The 17,459-nt window shown below is 51.0% G+C and overlaps 6 protein-coding genes across 6 annotated transcripts; 2 read left to right on the top strand and 4 right to left on the bottom strand.

Moving 5' to 3' along the window:
- Window positions 1-238: 238 nt before the first annotated feature.
- On the top strand, window positions 239-1,179 carry BJX68DRAFT_269928 (DUF3716 domain-containing protein; the record flags this gene model as incomplete). The annotated part of the gene is made up of 3 exons (XM_071046479.1): window positions 239-302; window positions 361-694; window positions 759-1,179. The coding sequence occupies 3 exons, from the start codon at window positions 239-241 to the stop codon at window positions 1,177-1,179; spliced, it is 819 nt and encodes a 272-aa protein (XP_070895755.1).
- Window positions 1,180-2,560: 1,381 nt separating this feature from the next.
- Window positions 2,561-3,622, bottom strand: BJX68DRAFT_269927 (F-box protein; the record flags this gene model as incomplete). The annotated part of the gene is made up of 1 exon (XM_071046478.1): window positions 2,561-3,622. One exon carries the CDS (start codon window positions 3,620-3,622, stop codon window positions 2,561-2,563), a length of 1,062 nt encoding a protein of 353 aa, XP_070895754.1.
- Window positions 3,623-4,381: 759 nt separating this feature from the next.
- BJX68DRAFT_243579 (opsin family protein) lies at window positions 4,382-6,196 on the bottom strand. The gene is made up of 5 exons (XM_071041168.1): window positions 5,609-6,196; window positions 5,489-5,555; window positions 4,951-5,438; window positions 4,766-4,900; window positions 4,382-4,713 (listed from the first exon to the last, which is right to left on the bottom strand). The coding sequence occupies exons 1-5, from the start codon at window positions 5,794-5,796 to the stop codon at window positions 4,632-4,634; spliced, it is 960 nt and encodes a 319-aa protein (XP_070895753.1). The 5' UTR covers window positions 5,797-6,196; the 3' UTR covers window positions 4,382-4,631.
- Window positions 6,197-6,432: 236 nt separating this feature from the next.
- On the bottom strand, window positions 6,433-11,245 carry BJX68DRAFT_257308 (tRNA synthetases class I-domain-containing protein; the record flags this gene model as incomplete). The annotated part of the gene is made up of 4 exons (XM_071043318.1): window positions 6,433-8,850; window positions 8,884-9,447; window positions 9,682-11,132; window positions 11,182-11,245. The coding sequence occupies 4 exons, from the start codon at window positions 11,243-11,245 to the stop codon at window positions 6,433-6,435; spliced, it is 4,497 nt and encodes a 1,498-aa protein (XP_070895752.1).
- A 477-nt stretch (window positions 11,246-11,722) lies between these two features.
- Window positions 11,723-15,472, top strand: BJX68DRAFT_269923 (putative kinesin family protein (BimC); the record flags this gene model as incomplete). Its single annotated transcript, XM_071046477.1, has 5 exons — window positions 11,723-12,187; window positions 12,241-12,884; window positions 12,934-13,987; window positions 14,036-14,488; window positions 14,537-15,472. 5 exons carry the CDS (start codon window positions 11,723-11,725, stop codon window positions 15,470-15,472), a joined length of 3,552 nt encoding a protein of 1,183 aa, XP_070895751.1.
- A 255-nt stretch (window positions 15,473-15,727) lies between these two features.
- Window positions 15,728-17,140, bottom strand: BJX68DRAFT_152771 (uncharacterized protein). Its single transcript, XM_071036695.1, has one exon. It carries the CDS (start codon window positions 17,083-17,085, stop codon window positions 15,982-15,984), a length of 1,104 nt encoding a protein of 367 aa, XP_070895750.1. The 5' UTR covers window positions 17,086-17,140; the 3' UTR covers window positions 15,728-15,981.
- Between the last annotated feature and the right edge of the window lie 319 nt (window positions 17,141-17,459).

Below are 17,459 nucleotides of genomic sequence, written 5' to 3'. Positions count from 1 at the left end.
CGCAGAGCAGGAGTGAAAAACCACAGAATAAGAGCTTATTATGTGTGAGAATTTTGAAACCAGTCAAAACCAGAAGTTGAGTAACTTCAGTTGAAGTGAGGACTAAAGGCAGCCACGAAGGCCTACATCACCACGACAGGCGATTTGAAGCCGAATGTTTGCCATGCTCTACAACTTAGGTCTCCCTCCTGCCCACTCTGATCTTCAACTCTCAAACGTACTTTACACACCACTCACCATGTTCTCTACAGACTCCCCGTCTCCAAACTCCTCCCCAGAAGCCGCTAAAGAGCCCTCAAGTGGTAAATCTTGTCCCCTTCCCCAGTTGGACCGACCATCTGCACTAACACGCCTGATCAGAATCGACCCCCGAGCAGACCCAGCTCACATCCCTCCTCTCTCCTGTTCGATATTTCGACTGGCACTGCGGTATTCACAGAGCACTGGAAACGCCCGCCCACCGCACCGCTGCCTTGCTACACCGTCGTGGACATACCGTCACACCCTGCTCCAACTGTGTCGGGGACCAAGACCGGGCTTGGGGAAGATGCGTCGTTGCTCCAGTGTATAAAAGCCAGTCCATACTCTGTTATGTGTGTTCGAACTGTGTCTTCAAGGGCGATGTATCTGGTTGTTCCCACCGTGAGGCGTTCGAGAAGACTGGTGGTCAGGAGTGGGATTCTGCGGTTACTCGGTACGTGGCCATTTACTTGCGCTGCGTTAGGTGGCGCCTCTGAACATTTATTGATAACACAAAGTGACATCGTTGCTCGTGGCGGCCTTCGCGCTGTCTTAAATGCCGAATTCGATACCTCAGCGGCCGAGACTACCACTGGGCCCCGTCGCTCAATGAAGAAAGCCAAGGAAGAAAACATACCCAGTCGGCAAGAGCCAGAGTCGATGCTTCCTGGAGCCCTAGAACCCCAATCACCCACATCCTCCCACTCCAACTTCTCCGAGCCTCCAGAAACTGAGTTCCATGGAGCATTCCTCCCTTGGCCTGTGTCGCTTGATGCTTGGAATGACCCCGACGTACTCCGGTGTATGGTGGATGACTGGAGAGCCTTTATGGAGATTGCAGAGGCACGCATTGCGGAACTTGAAGGTGCACCTCCAATTGAGTATGAGTCTTCTTATGAATATTGGTCCTCAGAATATGCTAGATTGTTTCCAAGTTGATGTTAGTTGCCTCGGGAAGAATAGTTTAGAGTTGTTTCCCACATCGATAGACCACTTCAGGCATTATTCCAACCTTTGACTTTGAACCTCGCTTAACCTCTATTATGCCTTCACTTAGCCCTTATTAAACCTCTACTCAATGCTCCGCCAGAATCTCCACTAAGACCTCACTTCTTCAGAGACCCTTTGACTAATACCTCGTGCCTGTGAACCTTCATTAGCTCAAGATCATTGCTATATCAGGGTAGATTTCTCCGATTCTACGACTTTTTGTCGTGTAAGATTCTTACTATAGTAAAGGGAGAGTCTTGCTAGTTTCCTCTTCATGAAGGTGGTAGGAGTACCCAGCGTGGACGTGGGCCCGTGACCGGACCTACCTAAGATGTAGATGGGTCCTTGTCACATAGTCTTGAACAACAACCCTACTGGGAAGTCTTGATATGTCTCTATATGGGCCTGCGGTTATCGTTCAACTCCATCCCTTGGATAATCTGCGGGATCTGTATTAGGGAAGGCACGAAGGGCAACCAACAACCTCTATAAGAGCCTCACCTTACTTCTTAAACAACTCGACAACAGGCATACTTTCTACAAAGTGTCATGTATATCAATAAGGAAGCACTGGCAGTTTAGATGAAGACAACATCTTTGTCTTCTCATTCCTGTAAAGCCCCCTTCGCGCGAACAGTGGACACTGCCCCAAACGGAAGCTACCTAAGGTAGCTTCCATAAGCTTGGGAGCCGTCCCTCCAAACTTCCTACATCACCCAAAAAGCTCTCGCTACATATCACAACGGCCAGGTAGCTTATGCCGGTTCTCTACATCCGACGGGGTCGCTCCCAGGGTGTGCCACCCCTAAGGGGTGAGCAAATTCGGAAAAAGGCAGCAGAGCTGACCTTTGGTACCACCGAAGATGCAAGTTCGAGTCTTGTACTGGCCATTTTCTTTCTGTTTTTGTTTCTTGTTTCTTTAGCTGGGGTAGGATTTCTTTTTTGATTATGTGTGTTGGTGGTAGATATTGGGGTATATCAGAAGCTGTTCCTGGGCACATAGATCAACGCTTAACACGAGACTGGTATGTCCTATCTACACCACTAAACTAAGTGCTGATATAGACCAACATCAAACTAAGAGTACAACACAGGCGAGGTAGCTCAATGGTAGAGCGTCGACACCCTAAGTCTGGGTCGCACCCAGTTCCTGCGTGGAGCAGGTTGCCAGGCGAAGCTGTGTCGCCCACGAGGGCGTAAAACAGATTGTTGAAGGCTACAAGTTCGAGTCTTGCTCTGGCTATTGTCTCTTATTCTTTTCGTTTTTCTTTTTGCCTTTCTTAATCATGTCCTGCTACTCTTTTGAGGGATAAAAAGTGAGTGAGAAGTGTTAAAAGAGATCCTCCAGTGGGCGCTTAAACGACCGTAGACTGAGCGGCTCGCCAGTCCAGGGGACACATTCGGCGAGTCTTGCTTCATCAACGATGGCATCGTACACGCGGAGGTAGTAGGCGATGTCTATGGATTCGGGAGTTGGGTGGTCGTGAGAGACCACCCGGACGATTTTCGGGCGGGCCATTTGAGAGAGCAGGTTTCTGGCGAGTTTCTCAAAGACAAAGGGGACTGCTTCTTCGCCAGTCTGCCCGTAACAAAGCTGAGAATGTTTTCCAATGTCAGGCGTGATGTTGAGGACAAACTCCTCGACCCAGATTCCTGGCTTTACTGGTTCTGATATTGACACAGGCTGCAGGATATCAGGGCAAACGCTGTGTACGCATATCGAAAGACGCCGCATATGTTTTCGCGAAAGAAGGCCAGCTACTGAAGGGCATAGATGAATCGAGAGCTTGCCCTCCTCACTAGCAGCAACACATTCACAGCCCCTGAGATCCAGCTCCAGAGACGCCAGATTATGCATATACCCAACGGAAAGAACATCCGCAACAATCGCCGACGAAATAGTAAACTCCTGTGTCAGAGTTGTAAGCCAATATTTCTCGCCCATATCCTGCTCACTAGCCGCATAAAGCCCGTAGACGCCACGCCACGTCCTGAAAGACAGATTCCGCAAAGATGTACACTCAGCTAATATCGGAAGGAGATCTCGGATGCCCTGGTCGTGCAAAGACCGCACCCATTGCTTGAGTGGCTCCAGCGTCGTGTCTTCGTCTTCGGTTTCCTCCGCCTGGAATGGGTAGAAATCATGAGTCGTGAAATGGATTTCGTGAGCGTGGCTTTGTAAGAGTTGTATGCTTTGCTCTTTTGTTCTGGAGTGAAGGAGTCTGTATATCTTGTTCGGGGTAATTTTGACTTCTCGTAGATACTCGCGGATTGCGAATGTGTACCATCTTTTGCAGACTAGTACTCTGCAGAAGTCGTCTTTGAAGAAGGCCTGCCCGATCCATTGGAAGATTGGCCCTAGGATCTCGTTGGGGAGGTCGAGGAGGCGCATTTGTGTAGGATACTTGTGGAGACTAAGATATGGAGTTGGTGCTGGGACTGGAATCTTGTTCTGAAAGTTGGGTGAACCTGTGTCTCTTCCGATGTCCCAGCGTCTTAGAGAATCACTTGGCGTTAGGACAACGTTATGACAATCAAGTAAGACGGTTTCAGAGCCCATATACGACGTCGAGGAATGACATTCGCGGTGAGGTCTAAACCAGATGCTTATTGCTGGCTGAGACTGCTTGAAAACAGTCTCACCTTACTTTGAGTCTATCTTGACGAGGTTGCGGAGTGATTGAGACCGTTTCACCTTTGCTTCAACGTCTGCTTTGGTGTCTCGATCAGGCTCCGGAAGGCTGAGACATACGCTCGTATTGCAATCTTGTAGCTTGCGTAAGGCGAAACTGATGATGTTTTGAAAGGTACGGAGTATATTTTGGCTGTCAAAGCTCAGGTAGAGGTTGAAATTGTTCCACATATAATCGGACGTCCGTTATCGACGTCAACGAAGATCGTAGGATTTAGGCGCCAGCAAGCGCCTAGGACTTGTATGCGGAGGAATGATTTCTCCGCGGGGCTTTGCATACATCCAGAGATTTGTCAAGGTACGGTCTTGGGATGGAATATGATTAACTGTGGGACAACTACATCTTTGGCAAGATTAGGCATCGCGTTGGGCATGTAAAAGTGTTCATGGGGCTGCATACAGTCGGGGTTCCCAGTAGTTCATGCCCAGGAAGATCACAGATACTGTGGGCACATTGGGTTTGAACGTAGATCTGATTACATTACTTGAACACTATTGTAGGAAATCTCATGCTACAAACCATAGAATACACTAGCAGTGCCTTAACTCGGCAATCCACCACTCCTAATATTCTTCAAACACCTGATAGTCTCCCATAATTCCCACTCATGTTGATAGTTTCTCATATACCACTCTCACTTTCATCTCGGAACCTGCCACTTTCCATCTTGGGGCGACTCCAATCGTTTATACGATTTGAACATCGTACCTAAGCACCTTCTTCTTCGTCAATGCGGATCGCTCCCTCGTTGCCGTGTCCACTCGACCAGAAGCCGTCGACGTAGAGATTTCTGGGGCGGTCAGCATCACCAGTTCATCACAAAAGCCAAGGGTACTACTCACGTTCCAGTAGCTGCGTCGTTGGCAATCACGAGCCAGTAGCCGAGGATGCCCTGAATAATGATATCGTGGATCGCGAACAGGACGGTCTCGGCGGTGATTCCAACCTTAAGAGCAAGGGCGCCAGCGGCGAGAGTACTAGCAGCCATGTTAGTGTCGTTCTACCTTACGTGAGGTAAGAGACATACATTGGGTACAACGCCTTGGCGAGAAGTGCGGTAGTAGCAATGGCTCCGAACAGACGGCGGGTGTGGTTTTCCCTTGTGCTCGCGGCCCTGGATCCCTTGATGCCGATGTGGTAGACAACGGTAATGTACGAGATCGCGCTAATAACGAACCATACCCATCTGCGCGATGTGTGGCCAGCGTAGGTGCCAAAAATACCAGAGGCGAGCATAATATAATCTGCAGCAATGGCGGCAAACAAGTGCGCTCCGGGGAGACCAGAAAGAAGGGTCAAGGCTGTGAGGATCAGAGGATCCGTGACGAACCAGTTGACATAGCGCAGCCAGAGGACCTGACGGATGACCTCGTGGTCGGTGTCAGGAACGTGCTTGTGGACGTGCTTCACAGAGTCGTGCTTCCAGTCCATGCCTTGTCCGGTAGCGAGAGCGAGGTAAACGATGAACGAGACTGTAGTCGAGACGGAGACGAGGTAGTGTACAACACGTTTGGGCTATATTGCGTTAGTATCATTTCGGCGTGCGCAAGGTTAACAAAACGTACGAGCTGGACGCGGTTGCTGAGAATATAGAATACCAGAGACGACAGGGCCATAAGCACAGCGACAACCCTGAACAGCCAAATTAGCAACACAACCAATCCAAAAGGCTTGTAGTTCCTTACCATAATGTCCGCTTCCCGGCCTCGTTGATTTCCTGGAAAGTAGGGTGCCCTCCTGGGATAACTGTAGGAATAGGAGCCACCGACGAGGTCGAAGTCGTGGTGGGCTCCGGGAAAGGAACACCGTCCGTGATGGTTTCCGTCATGGTGTGTGTAACTGTGACTGTCTTCTTCAAGATCGATTCAATCATCGTGGCAGCAGTTTGAAGACGCAGAGAGACGCGGGGTATCTTCAATCAATCCGTGGTGGCCATAGCAGAAGATCGGGGATCGCTCAATTTATAGACTGGGACAGCGGCGCATCATGGACGTCGGTCTCGATCTTCGTTGACCAAGCACTGCATCGCTCAATTTGCAACGACAACTGCTTATTCGCTGGAAGCTTCTCTGGAGTGGCATGCGAGTGTGGTCTTACGAGTCAATCGTCATTCTGACCTCGATCTTGTCGTCATTGAATTCCCAACTGGCCGCGGCTGGCCGGAGCCGGCGAGAGTCCGTGACAAGCTGGCAAGCCGATTGGCTCAAAAGATCTTGAGCTTATTTCTGTACGTCGACGGCAGAGGAGAAGGGAATCAGCTGAGTTGTGCAGCAGGAAGCGTTGGAGAAAGTGGGAGAGGGTGAGGTTCTTGGCGTGGCTACAGCAGGTTTCCGTCCCGCCACATGACGACAGACTCATGCACGCCAGAAGCTGTATACCAGTCGATGGGAACCTTTGGCAGCTGCATGTCAATTCTTTTAATAATAGTAATACAGATCTAGTCAAGCTAATGTACAAGTCTAAATGTTGGAATCAAGGAATAGCGTCGGAGCTGGTCCCTTCACGAAGATCACTCCAGCCCTCGTACGACCTCCTCACAGCGATTGCACACCTTTTCTTCGGCCGCCTCTTCTTCCGGAATCACATAGCGCCAGCACCGAGGACACTTGGAAGCCTGCGGGGTAAAGACGTACACTGTTCCCTTCTCGCCACTTGGGAGTTGGTACTCCAAACTATATTGCCATTCGGCGTTGGCAATTGTGTCTGGAATTGCTTCATCGCTGCCGCCGACGGTAACCGACGAGACAACAAAGATATCAGCGAGCTCTTCCTTTCGCTGGAGCACAGATGAGACACTTGTATTCGCCGGGAGCTGGATGTGAACGAATGATTGAAGGGACGACCCCAGCTGTTTCTGGCCTCTAGCGTTTTCCTGGAGGCCCTTGATGACAGAGTGGACAGCAAGGATATCCTGGTAGTCAGCACCGAGGGACCCCTGATGCCACTCTGGGGCGGGATTCGCAACAACACGTCTTAGAGGGTGCTCACACGCCGCCTTGATCGCTGCAGGGGTGTGCTCCCAGGTTTCTTCCACAAGCAAGGGCGTAATGGGAGCCAGCACTTCCTGCAGCTGATTGAAAATGTGAAACAACGTCGTCTGGGCGGCCCGTCTGCTTGGGCTATTTTCCGCATAGGTATATAGGCGATCCTTGATAGTTTCCATGTAAAACGAAGAAAACTCCAGGTTTGCCCATCGGTTGATGGCATTCGCAGCCTTGTAGAACTCAAACTTCTCGCATGCGGAGCGAACTGCCAACACCATTTCAGAAAGGTGCAGCAGCGCGATGCGATCAGCCAGTAGTAGTTGGTCATAAGGAATTTGGTCCTCCGGCTTAAAGTCCGCAAGTACCCCAAGAATGATTTTGAAAGTTACCCGGTACTTGTGTAAGCTGGTGTGAACTGTCTGCAGAACTTGCTTGCCGATCACCACATCTCGGGTATAATCACTGCTTGCAACCCAGAGTCGAAGGGCATCCGGGCCTAAAGCATCATATACAGGCTCCTTTGACTCTGCTTGCTTCTTTCCCTTCTTTGGCTTGACCGGTGGTAGTAGGGAACCATCCATGATGCTATGCGGGTGAAGAATATTGCCAATAGACTTGCTCATCTTGCGGCCATCCTCGTCGAGGGTGAAACCATGGGTAATCAAGGTCTTGAAGGGTGCGCGAGGGCTAGCAGTCTGTCCAGAGGCGAGCTGGTGTGAGATGAAGGTGAGAAGCCCTGACTGAAACCAACCGCGATGCTGGTCGCTACCCTCGAGGTAAACATCGGAAGGATATCCGTGGTCGCCGTAAGGGGTCTCTATCTCGGCCCAGCTGGTGCCACTGTCAAACCAGACATCCATGGTATCGGTTCCACGTCTGTAACCGGCTTCAGAGGCTTCTCTCAAAGCGGGTGGTATCCAGGCTTCGTCATTTGGATCATCCGTCCACCAAGCATCAATCCCACGCTCATCAATGACACTCATTATGTGCGTAACGGTGTCTTTTGTACACACAGCTGCGCCGGTACTTCGGTCGTAGAGAGCGGGAATGGGAACACCCCAGGCACGCTGGCGAGAAATACACCACTCGCTCCGGTTCGTGACAAAAGCTGACAGTCGTTGCTTTCCAGAAGCCGGAACAAACTGAACCTTTTCTAGGGCAATTAGTGCACTAGCACGGATGTCTGCCACATCGGCAAACCATTGCTCAGTAGCTCGGATGATGATGGGTAGCTTGGTCCTCCAATCGCAAGGGTACTTGTGCTCATAGCTGTGCTTAGCGAGGAGCAGTCCTTCTGAATCAATATATTCCAGAACCTCTTCATTTCCTTCGCCCTGGACATTCTTTCCGCTCAGTCGTTTCGGGTCGTCGGGCAGCGCCAAGTCAGTGAAGTTCCCATGGTCATCAACCGGGGCAAAGGCGGGAATGCCACGGGCAGCGCAGGCCAGATAATCGTCCATACCATGGCCTGGAGCGCAATGAACCAAGCCTGTTCCAGAGTCGGCGGTAACAAAGTCGGCGGCGATAACCGGCTGTGGTTCGGAGGCGGAACCCTTGAGGAGTGATCGATACATTGAAACGTCTGCGAGATCCGAACCTAGAATGCCAGGAACAATCACAGAAAGTTCCTCCTTGAGAGTGCTTGCCAGAGATTCTAGCCGAGATTGCGCAATGAGAAGATGGCCATGAGCAGCTGATTCCACAACAACATACTCCAAAGCTGGATGAACGGCGATGGCAGCATTAGCAGGGAGAGTCCATGGGGTAGTTGTCCAGATGACTGCGCCAATAGTCTTGTCCTTAAGAAGCGGATTCTGTTCAAGGTACGACGGAACCTTGGTCAGAGGGAACTTGACATAGGCAGCCGTAGACACATGGTCCTCCTTGTATTCCAGCTCTGCTTCAGCGAGCGCAGTACCCGTTGAAGGTGACCAATAAACCGGCTTGAACCGTCGATAAATCAACCCCTTTTCAACCATTTCGCGAAAGATACCTAGCTGTCTCTTCTCAAAGTCCTTATCCATAGTCTTCCAGTGGTTCTCCCAGTCCGCCATGACCCCAAAGCTCCGAAATCCTTTCATTTGCTCCTTCACCGTCCGCCTCGCAAGATTCCGCGCAGACTTCCGTATAATGTCGGCGCGAACTGCTCCTGTTTCCTCAATAGCATCCTTCCGCGCCTCCAAAGCCTTGAGCTCAATCGGCAGCCCGTGGCAATCCCATCCCGGCACGTAGCGTACCCTCTTCCCCAGCCCGAGCTGCACACGGCAGATGATATCCTTCAGAACCTTATTGAGGGCATGACCGACATGAATATCGCCATTCGCATACGGTGGGCCATCGTGGAGGACGAAGGGTTGATCGACAGGTCGTTCACGGCGTTGCCAGGCATAAAGCTCATCAGTGCATCGCTTGAGGTATTTTGTACGATCGGCCGGAGTCACGCGCGCCGGGAATGTCGATTTAGGGAGCTTCAAGGTCGACGACCAGGATCGGGCCAGCCGTGGCAGTTCCGGCATGCTACCGCTGAAGCATGTCCTGCTCTGAGACTCAATTGGTAGCGAATTGAAGCTGGAATCAATGTTCTCGACTCGGCTGTCGGAGACTGTCGATAAATTACACCAATACGGACTTGGCGTCAGGAACCTGCCCAATGCGCTTGGCGATACGAGTATGATACATATAAATTACGCATATTTACAAAATGCAGCATCATCACGGTGTCTCCAAGTAGTACTCATATGAGAGCTGAATCAATATATAGTCAGACAGCTTACTGCACCATTCTTCATAATCTCGAATAGGAGACCTGGGAATCCGAAAAGCTCTGTGTTTCCCAAACCTCCGTCATGCCCACCTTGCCCTGCTCTCTGTCCTTTGGCGGTGGTCTCCTCCCACCCGCCGAGGAACTCCACACTGCTTTCCGGACTTTCGCCCCATCCTCTGTTCAAGACCATCGGTCGCTCAAGGGCTCTCTCTTCTGCAGCATTTGCATAGGACCCTTTCCAGACATCTCTAAGGCGCCCAGAGATTTCGTCATAGCGTGTTTCTGAAGAGGCGATTGGTCTTGATGGATGTACTTCGATCTTCCAGCGGCTGCGTCGGTAGCGGTTGAAAGGATACGATCCCGGCACATTTCCATGTAAGACAACCTTGGTCACGACCAGTCGAGACGAAGGGGATGGGGGTGTAGGGTCACTGATATCGGAACCTGGAAATGCTGGGCCGGACGTGGTCGGATGAGATATAAATGCGTCAAAGCCATGATGAAAATAGTTGAAAAAACATTCAGATGGTAACGAAGGCGGATCCAACGCGCTGGCCTGCGACAGCTCTTCGTCTGATTCATCACTCACACTATTGTTCGATGATTGATCTGTGTCAGTCACTTCGATCCCTCTTCCAGAGCCTGGGCTCATATGGATCGTGTCATCCCCACCACGACCACCAGCGGCGCGATGAATGGATATCCTGCGATCATTCTTACGATATATGGCATCCGGGGGTCCAAACTCCGCAATCAAGTCCTGCGGGGTGGTTTCCGATAGAGTGATATATGTTGGTGATGTAGATCTCCGTATGACTTCAATCTTGCCCGCGCCCAGGATGACAAACTCTTCTATCTCATCTGGGACAAACTCCTTGTTCTTACCCGCTAGGGCCGGGGAGCGTGGGTACTGCGGCGGCTGCGTGAACAATTTAGTTCTAACTTCTGGCCACGAGGTGCCCTGGTATATTGACATAGATGTTGCTGGCAGAGCTGCGGAGGATGATAGCAAAGCTACGAAATCGCATTGCTCCGACCAAGCTGAATCTTGGAGGGGGAATGAGAAAGCAACACCAGGGTATGATAAGACATAGGTGCCGTATGGTGACGGAGGAGTTGGAGGTATGTATTCGCCGGGATACGACGGACCGAAGAGGCGGTTGTACACATGACGGAAACTGGGGCCCAGGGGGGACGGCGAATGTTCCTGAGGTTTGGTGACGCCTTTTAAGACTTCCTGGTTTTTGTAGATAAGAGTTGTCTTGGAAAAGTCCAGTACCTCGATCAAACGCAGCCGTTGATCGGGCCCGTCGAATCGCAAGCGGAGGCCATTCAAAGGAAGTTGCAAGGTGACTGGGTTCTGAAGGGGATCTGAGGCGGTGTACGCGATATCGATCGCGGGGTAGGTCTGGGGATGGCCCTTTACGCGGCTGAGGACATTATGAAGAGAAGCGCCGAGAGCTATCGACAATATTAGCCATGTTAGTACGACAAGCCAAGGCAAACCTACTTATAAATCCCAGTCCTTTCCCCGGGTAAATCTGGGCCTGTGGTGACGCTTTCGAGGCACTCATCATAAGCTGTACTGCGTAACCATGCCGTGAGGGGTAGCAGAGCTCAAAGACTGGTACTAGTAAGGTCAGTAGGATAAGAGTGGGAGCGCGAAGTAGAAACGTGTGGCTGTATGTTTACAAAAATGTTGGCTTGAGGATATGAAATACAGTGAGCAGCTTTAAAATCTGGAAGATGTCGAACTGGAAGAGAGAGAAAGGGACGCTCTTCAACAGCAAGCTTGGTCAGATGGAGACGGTGGAGTAATCATGTGCGCACAGCGAATGACTGCGGAGCTCGCGTCACAAGGACGGCCCGTGCGCTGGCCTCGGGTTTGGTTTGTTTTGGTTTTCCTCTTTTGGCTCACGGAAGACAACACCAATTTTGCGACAACCACCAGCTCAACAAACTTGTGAACCCGACCATCTGGATAATCCATCCCGTTGATTTCTGTCTAAGTATTATTTTTGCAATTGTTTTTGAGCGCCGAATCTTTTATCATGGCCGGCCCCCAACGGCCTGCCTCTGGCCTTCCGACGAGGCGAACGACGACAGCACGACAACCGACGAGACGGGCGGGCTCTGCTGTCCCTGAATCACGAACAACCCAGCCCTCGCCGGCTATCTCGACGAAAACTTCTGCTGCTCGTGGGCTGCGCGCGCTGAAGTCTCCGGATACACCTGCGAGCGTTACTGCCAAGCGGAAAGAAAGGGACATTGAGAGAGAGATCAACGAAGATACAAGCATTCATGTTGTCGTGCGGTGTCGAGGGCGGAACGAACGGGAAGTCAAGGAAAATAGCGGAGTTGCCCTTGTTACCGAAGGAGTAAAGGGGAAAACTGTGGAATTGTCGATGGGCCCCAATGCAGTGTCAAACAAGACCTATACGTTTGACAAGGTGTTCTCTGCGGCTGCAGACCAGCTCACTGTGTACGAAGATGTCGTGTTGCCGGTTGTTACAGAGGTAGAGTTTTGCGCCCCTAGCCCCGGTCGGAGGAGGCATCTAACCTGACTTAGATGCTTGCGGGATACAACTGCACAATATTCGCGTACGGGCAGACTGGTACAGGGAAGACATACACGATGTCCGGGGATATGACAGATACTCTGGGAATTCTGTCTGATAACGCCGGTATTATCCCTCGCGTTCTCTACTCGCTTTTCGACAAGTTGGCCGAAACCGAGAGCGCGGTGAAATGCTCCTTCATCGAGCTGTACAACGAGGAACTACGAGACCTACTCTCCGTCGAAGAAAACCCGAAACTCAAGATATATGAGAACGAGCAGAAGAAGGGACATATGAGCACGCTGGTACAAGGCATGGAAGAGACTTACATCGACTCCGCGTCATCAGGCATTAAACTGCTCCAGCTAGGCAGTCATAAGCGTCAAGTGGCCGCTACCAAATGCAACGATTTGAGTTCTCGGAGTCACACGGTGTTTACGATTACCGTGAACATTAAGCGAACAACAGAATCAGGCGAGGAATACATTTGTCCCGGAAAGCTGAATCTTGTTGATCTGGCGGGCAGTGAGAATATCCAGCGCAGTGGGGCTGAGAACAAGCGTGCAACTGAAGCTGGTTTGATCAATAAGAGCTTGCTCACGTTGGGTCGGGTCATCAACGCCTTGGTCGACAAGAGCCCTCATATTCCGTACAGGTATGTTTTCCGCCTCCATTGTATTCGAGGATGCTAATACGTGTGACAGAGAGTCGAAGCTCACGAGGCTGCTGCAGGATTCCCTCGGAGGACGAACCAAGACTTGTATCATCGCCACGATTTCGCCTGCCCGAAGCAATCTCGAGGAGACGATATCGACACTGGACTATGCCTTCAGGGCAAAGAACATCCGCAACAAACCTCAAATCAACTCCACCATGCCCAAAAAAACGCTTCTTCGTGAATTCACCTCTGAAATCGAGAAACTAAAAGGCGAGCTCATCGCAACAAGGCATCGGAATGGTGTCTATATGTCAGTCGAGTCATACGAGGAGTTGACAATGGAGAACGACTCTCGGAGAATTATCAATGAAGAGCAGCGCGCGAAGATCGAATCCATGGAATCTAACCTACGCCACAAGGTCCAGGAGCTGTTTACCCTAACGAGCAAGTTCAACGATTTGAAGAAGGACAATGATGACACTCTCGCAGCCCTGTGCTCAACCAGTGATGTGTTGCAGCACACGGAGTTCGTCTTGCAGAACACCAAATCCCAGCTTGAGGAGGAAGAAATGCTACGCAGCGCGCACCAGGAGACTGAACAACAACTTCATAATATCGGCAAGGGTCTGCTAACGACCCTGGACCAAACAGTACATGATGTCGGTAGATTACATGCGAAACTGGATCGTAAAGCCAAGTTGGACGCCACAAACAGAGAGATCTGGGAACTATCAACAACCGAAGTCTCGGATGTCACCAAACAGATCGACAGCAGGGTGGACACTTTCCAATCGGAGCATGTGAAGCTTCTAGAATCAAGCTCGAACAGGATTACCGAATTTATTGCGAACGAACTCTCCCAGGTGGAAACAGCGCAGTCTAAACTGTCCGATTTCAGTCAAACTCTCGACGAGGCATATACCAAGGCGAAAGCCGAAACATCAAGCGCTCATGACGAGATGAACAACGTACTTGAGGAGATCAAAGACTTGCGAGAAGATGTCAAATCCAAAGTCAGAGAGGGGCTCAATGGCCTCTCTGCCGCTGCCGCCCGGATATCCAAGGAAGTTATCGGGGAATTTGCTGAGTTCCATGCACAGGTAGGAGCAATAAGCCTGATCTTGCCGTTACTATGCTAACAACCGCAGCTTCATTCGTCCTATAGCAACCTTGGAAACGATCTGAAATCCATCTTCGAGACTATGACCGACCATCTGAACGAGCAGAGAAACGAGATTGATCGCCTGCGAGTCGACCTGCAAAATGCTAATCGTGGAAACATCGAGACCAGTCGCAAAGCTTCTACGCATCTTGCACAAACCCTTGAGGAGGAGCAGGTTGCTGCGGAGTCCGAGCGGGAAATCCTGATGTCGCAGATCAAGTCGCTCATTGAAGAGTCCCGACAAAAACAGTTCGGTCGGCTGAAAACAAAGATCGATACTGTTCGGGCGGATATTTCATCATCTGGGGACTCGCTTGAACAAGCAACGACTCATCACGATCGCCAAGTCGATGAATGGGTATTCAAATCTGAGCAATTCGCAAAGGATGTCAACGGGTCAAAGGAAGAACTCAAGACTCGCATGCAAAACGACTGGGAGGTAAGTGTCAGTTTTATCCCAATTCGCGGTCATTTTCTAAGTTTGTAGGCATTCGACCAGCGCAACTCTTCAATTCAGAAGACCACCGAGTCGGTGCACAAGGAAACAGTGCGCATCGTTGATGCCCAGATGAACGACATGGGAAGACAAATGGAGGCCTTGGATGATTTCGTAGCGAAAGCACGGTCTCAGAACGGTCGCTACCGTGATGCTCATCATGCTACCCTCGACAACATTGCCACTGGCGTTCACCAATCCTACTCCTCAGTCCAGCAGCAATTCGGCGGCCTAGGAACCCGGATGAACCAGCTCCAGGAAGAAGCAGCCCAAAGCCGGACAAGCCTGCAAGAATCGATGGTGCCGTTGTCTGAGGGTGTCCGCAAGCCTCTTTCGGATCTTTCTTTCAATGTCCAGAATCGGCCATTGGAGGAGTATGTCTCGACTGGTGCCACTCCCAAGAAACGTAAATACGAGTACACTTCGGTCCTGCCAGTCACTGAATCGCATGAGGCTCTGAAGTCAAGATTACGGACAACTAAAGAGATGGAAGTGCTGCCCTTCAACAACGAGGATGCACTCCAGGCACCTGCTAGCTCCGCAGGGACTTCGCCTTCGAAAGGATTCGTCTATAACGATACAGAAGACGAGGTAGGAACTCAAGTACCATCCATGACCAGCGTCAACCCTTCCAACACGGGACTTAGGGAAGTCGATGCCAACGTCGCCGCAAGACCGCTCGCGTCTAATACGGACGGCAAACCAGCCATGGACCAACCCACCTCCCTACCTGATGGTGCTGATGCCCTTGCCGAAACCGACGATACCGACGCTCCACCTTCCAAGAGGCGCCGCTCAAACCCAGGCACACTTGAGACTAAACTCCCTCACAAGATGGTCGCCAAGAGGATGGCCGGGATGATGGAAGGCCGAGAGAATGTTCCGCCTTCCAGTGCTCGCAGGCTCAGACATCGTCCTTCACCGTGATATGTTGCCTAGATCTCTCGAACATTTTGCTTTCTTTACTGCATATATTCTTATACCCATCTGTTTATCCAGGGTCCACGGGTCTACAGGTCTCGGAGTTATGGAAAGATCAGGAACATGCATTAGGGTTTTCTTTTTATTCTAGACTACGCTCTGGCGATTGAGTATCGCGATTTTTGATGTCGGGCTTTTTTCTAGGAGTTCTGTCGCACTTGTGGTTGCTATTCTATTCTTGCGGACATTCTTCTCTTACTTTTTTGTTGCCTTTTTGATTACCCGGACTTGCTTTTGCCATTTTATTTGTATTAGTATGCAGGAGGTCGCTGTGGATTGATCGGTTCTGGAATACAGATTGCTCAATGAGCATACATTACACCAACCGCGCATAGTAGGATTATTCTCGAAACCAAAAAGAAATGTTGCAACACATGTCTGTATGATCAGGTAGTTAATAGTACTCCGTAAATCACCAATAAGATCCAAACGCCTCTATGAATTCATGATTAAACTCAGGGAGCGCTGCCCTCCTCCTTCGCATAGCTCACCTCATCTTCCCCTGGAGTTTTAAGCAGACCACCTTGTGCATCCTGCGCACCTGGTTCCTCAAGCTGCAACGGCTCCTCAGACATCTCTTCAGGCCCGGATGGTAAATTCTGTTCCCCATTCTCAATCACAAGCCTCAGCTCATCTAGCCGTCTGGCAAACTGATCCATCATATCCTCCAGCCGCTGACTCCCCCTCTCCGTATCCTTCCCCAGCATCCCAATCGGCAACCCGGACGTCCCCTGGATCTGAAGCATGAGTCCGCCGTTCACAGGATTCTCGGCAGAAGCGTTTGTTTCGAATGTAGGTGCTGGCGCGATGCTTGTGTTGAGGACTTGCCACGAGGGGGAGAGGCTGTGTGCGGAAGTTATCGTGAATTGGTGCGGCTGTGATGATGATGGTTGTTCGGCTTCGCGTGGTGGTTTGGCGTCGCCTTGTGTTGCGGCTTGCGCTTGCGCTTGTGGATCGGGGGAACCGGCGGCTGTTTGTTCGGTCCCTTGGTGTGGGATTGGGGTATGATCGATGTCCAGAATTATAAAGTTCTCTCGGACGCCCGGGATGGGCTCTGGGAGGAGGGATTCCTTCCTTCGTGCGCTTCCCTCATCGTAATTCCCAACGTGTTCCCCGGCTGGGGATAGCTGCGTATTGTCGCCTGGTGCCTTTGACTTCCCCTTTGCGCTCGTGTTCAGGAAGGTATCCTGCTCTGATTCCAGCGAGCGCAGTGCAGCCTCCGTAACAATATCGTTGTCGTCATCGGAGAAGATGTAGTGCACTGTTGGATGGTAGTATTCCGACGTGTGGGCGTCCTCGATTAGGGTGAAGAACGGCTGGGATAGGATCTGATCATGAGTGGGGGACGGGAGCTCATGGTGCGGGAGTGTTTCATTCTCGGCAAAGTGGGATTCGGGGTTGGGTACGGGTGTGTGATTCTGGCTTGGATATTCGTCTGGGGTATCATGGGTTCGCGCGAGCTGTTGGTCGATGCTGTGTGGTCGGGAGAGGCGGCGGAAAGACTGCTTTGAGGGAGACGAGGAGAGAGGCAGTGGTGGGGAAGGTTTTGGAAGAGACATGACCGATGGGGCAAGCTACATTGTTACAAGTATGTCAGGTTGGTGGTTGTTGAGTTGCGGTTGGGAAGGCTGGCTGTTCGAGGTGGAGATGATGTTCTTATCGATAAGGCGTCAGGTGATATATTCTCAGGCACGGGATTGAGATCGATCCATCCTCCGTCAAAAATATATATATCCAGGGTGTTCTATGTATATTAGTGTTTGGAGCAGACAACCCTTTCTGAAGCATTATAGTGTATCATTTGAGAGTAAAGTATATTAAAGAGGGTATCATAGAAGCCATAGAACTCCAACGCCGTATCCACACTAGCTGCTGAGTGTCAGAGAACGCGGGCATTGACAGCCAATGAATCCGTTGTGCCGCAGCCTAGCGC

Source organism: Aspergillus pseudodeflectus, assembly GCF_044049435.1.
Source record: "Aspergillus pseudodeflectus strain CBS 756.74 chromosome Unknown BJX68scaffold_44, whole genome shotgun sequence".
Classification (NCBI taxonomy): domain Eukaryota; kingdom Fungi; phylum Ascomycota; class Eurotiomycetes; order Eurotiales; family Aspergillaceae; genus Aspergillus; species Aspergillus pseudodeflectus.
The sequence above is the reverse complement of the archived record's forward strand: the minus strand, read 5'-3'. Positions and strand labels throughout refer to the sequence as shown.

Coding starts and splice junctions, on each gene's coding strand:
- BJX68DRAFT_243579 (XM_071041168.1), bottom strand. CDS start 5,796: ATGATTGAATCGATCTTGAAGAAGACAGTCACAGTTACACACACCATG. Junction 5,439..5,488: donor TCAGCAACCGCGTCCAGCTC/GTACGTTTTGTT, acceptor AACGCAATATAG/CCCAAACGTGTTGTACACTA. Junction 4,901..4,950: donor GCCAAGGCGTTGTACCCAAT/GTATGTCTCTTA, acceptor CATGGCTGCTAG/TACTCTCGCCGCTGGCGCCC.
- BJX68DRAFT_152771 (XM_071036695.1), bottom strand. CDS start 17,085: ATGTCTCTTCCAAAACCTTCCCCACCACTGCCTCTCTCCTCGTCTCCC.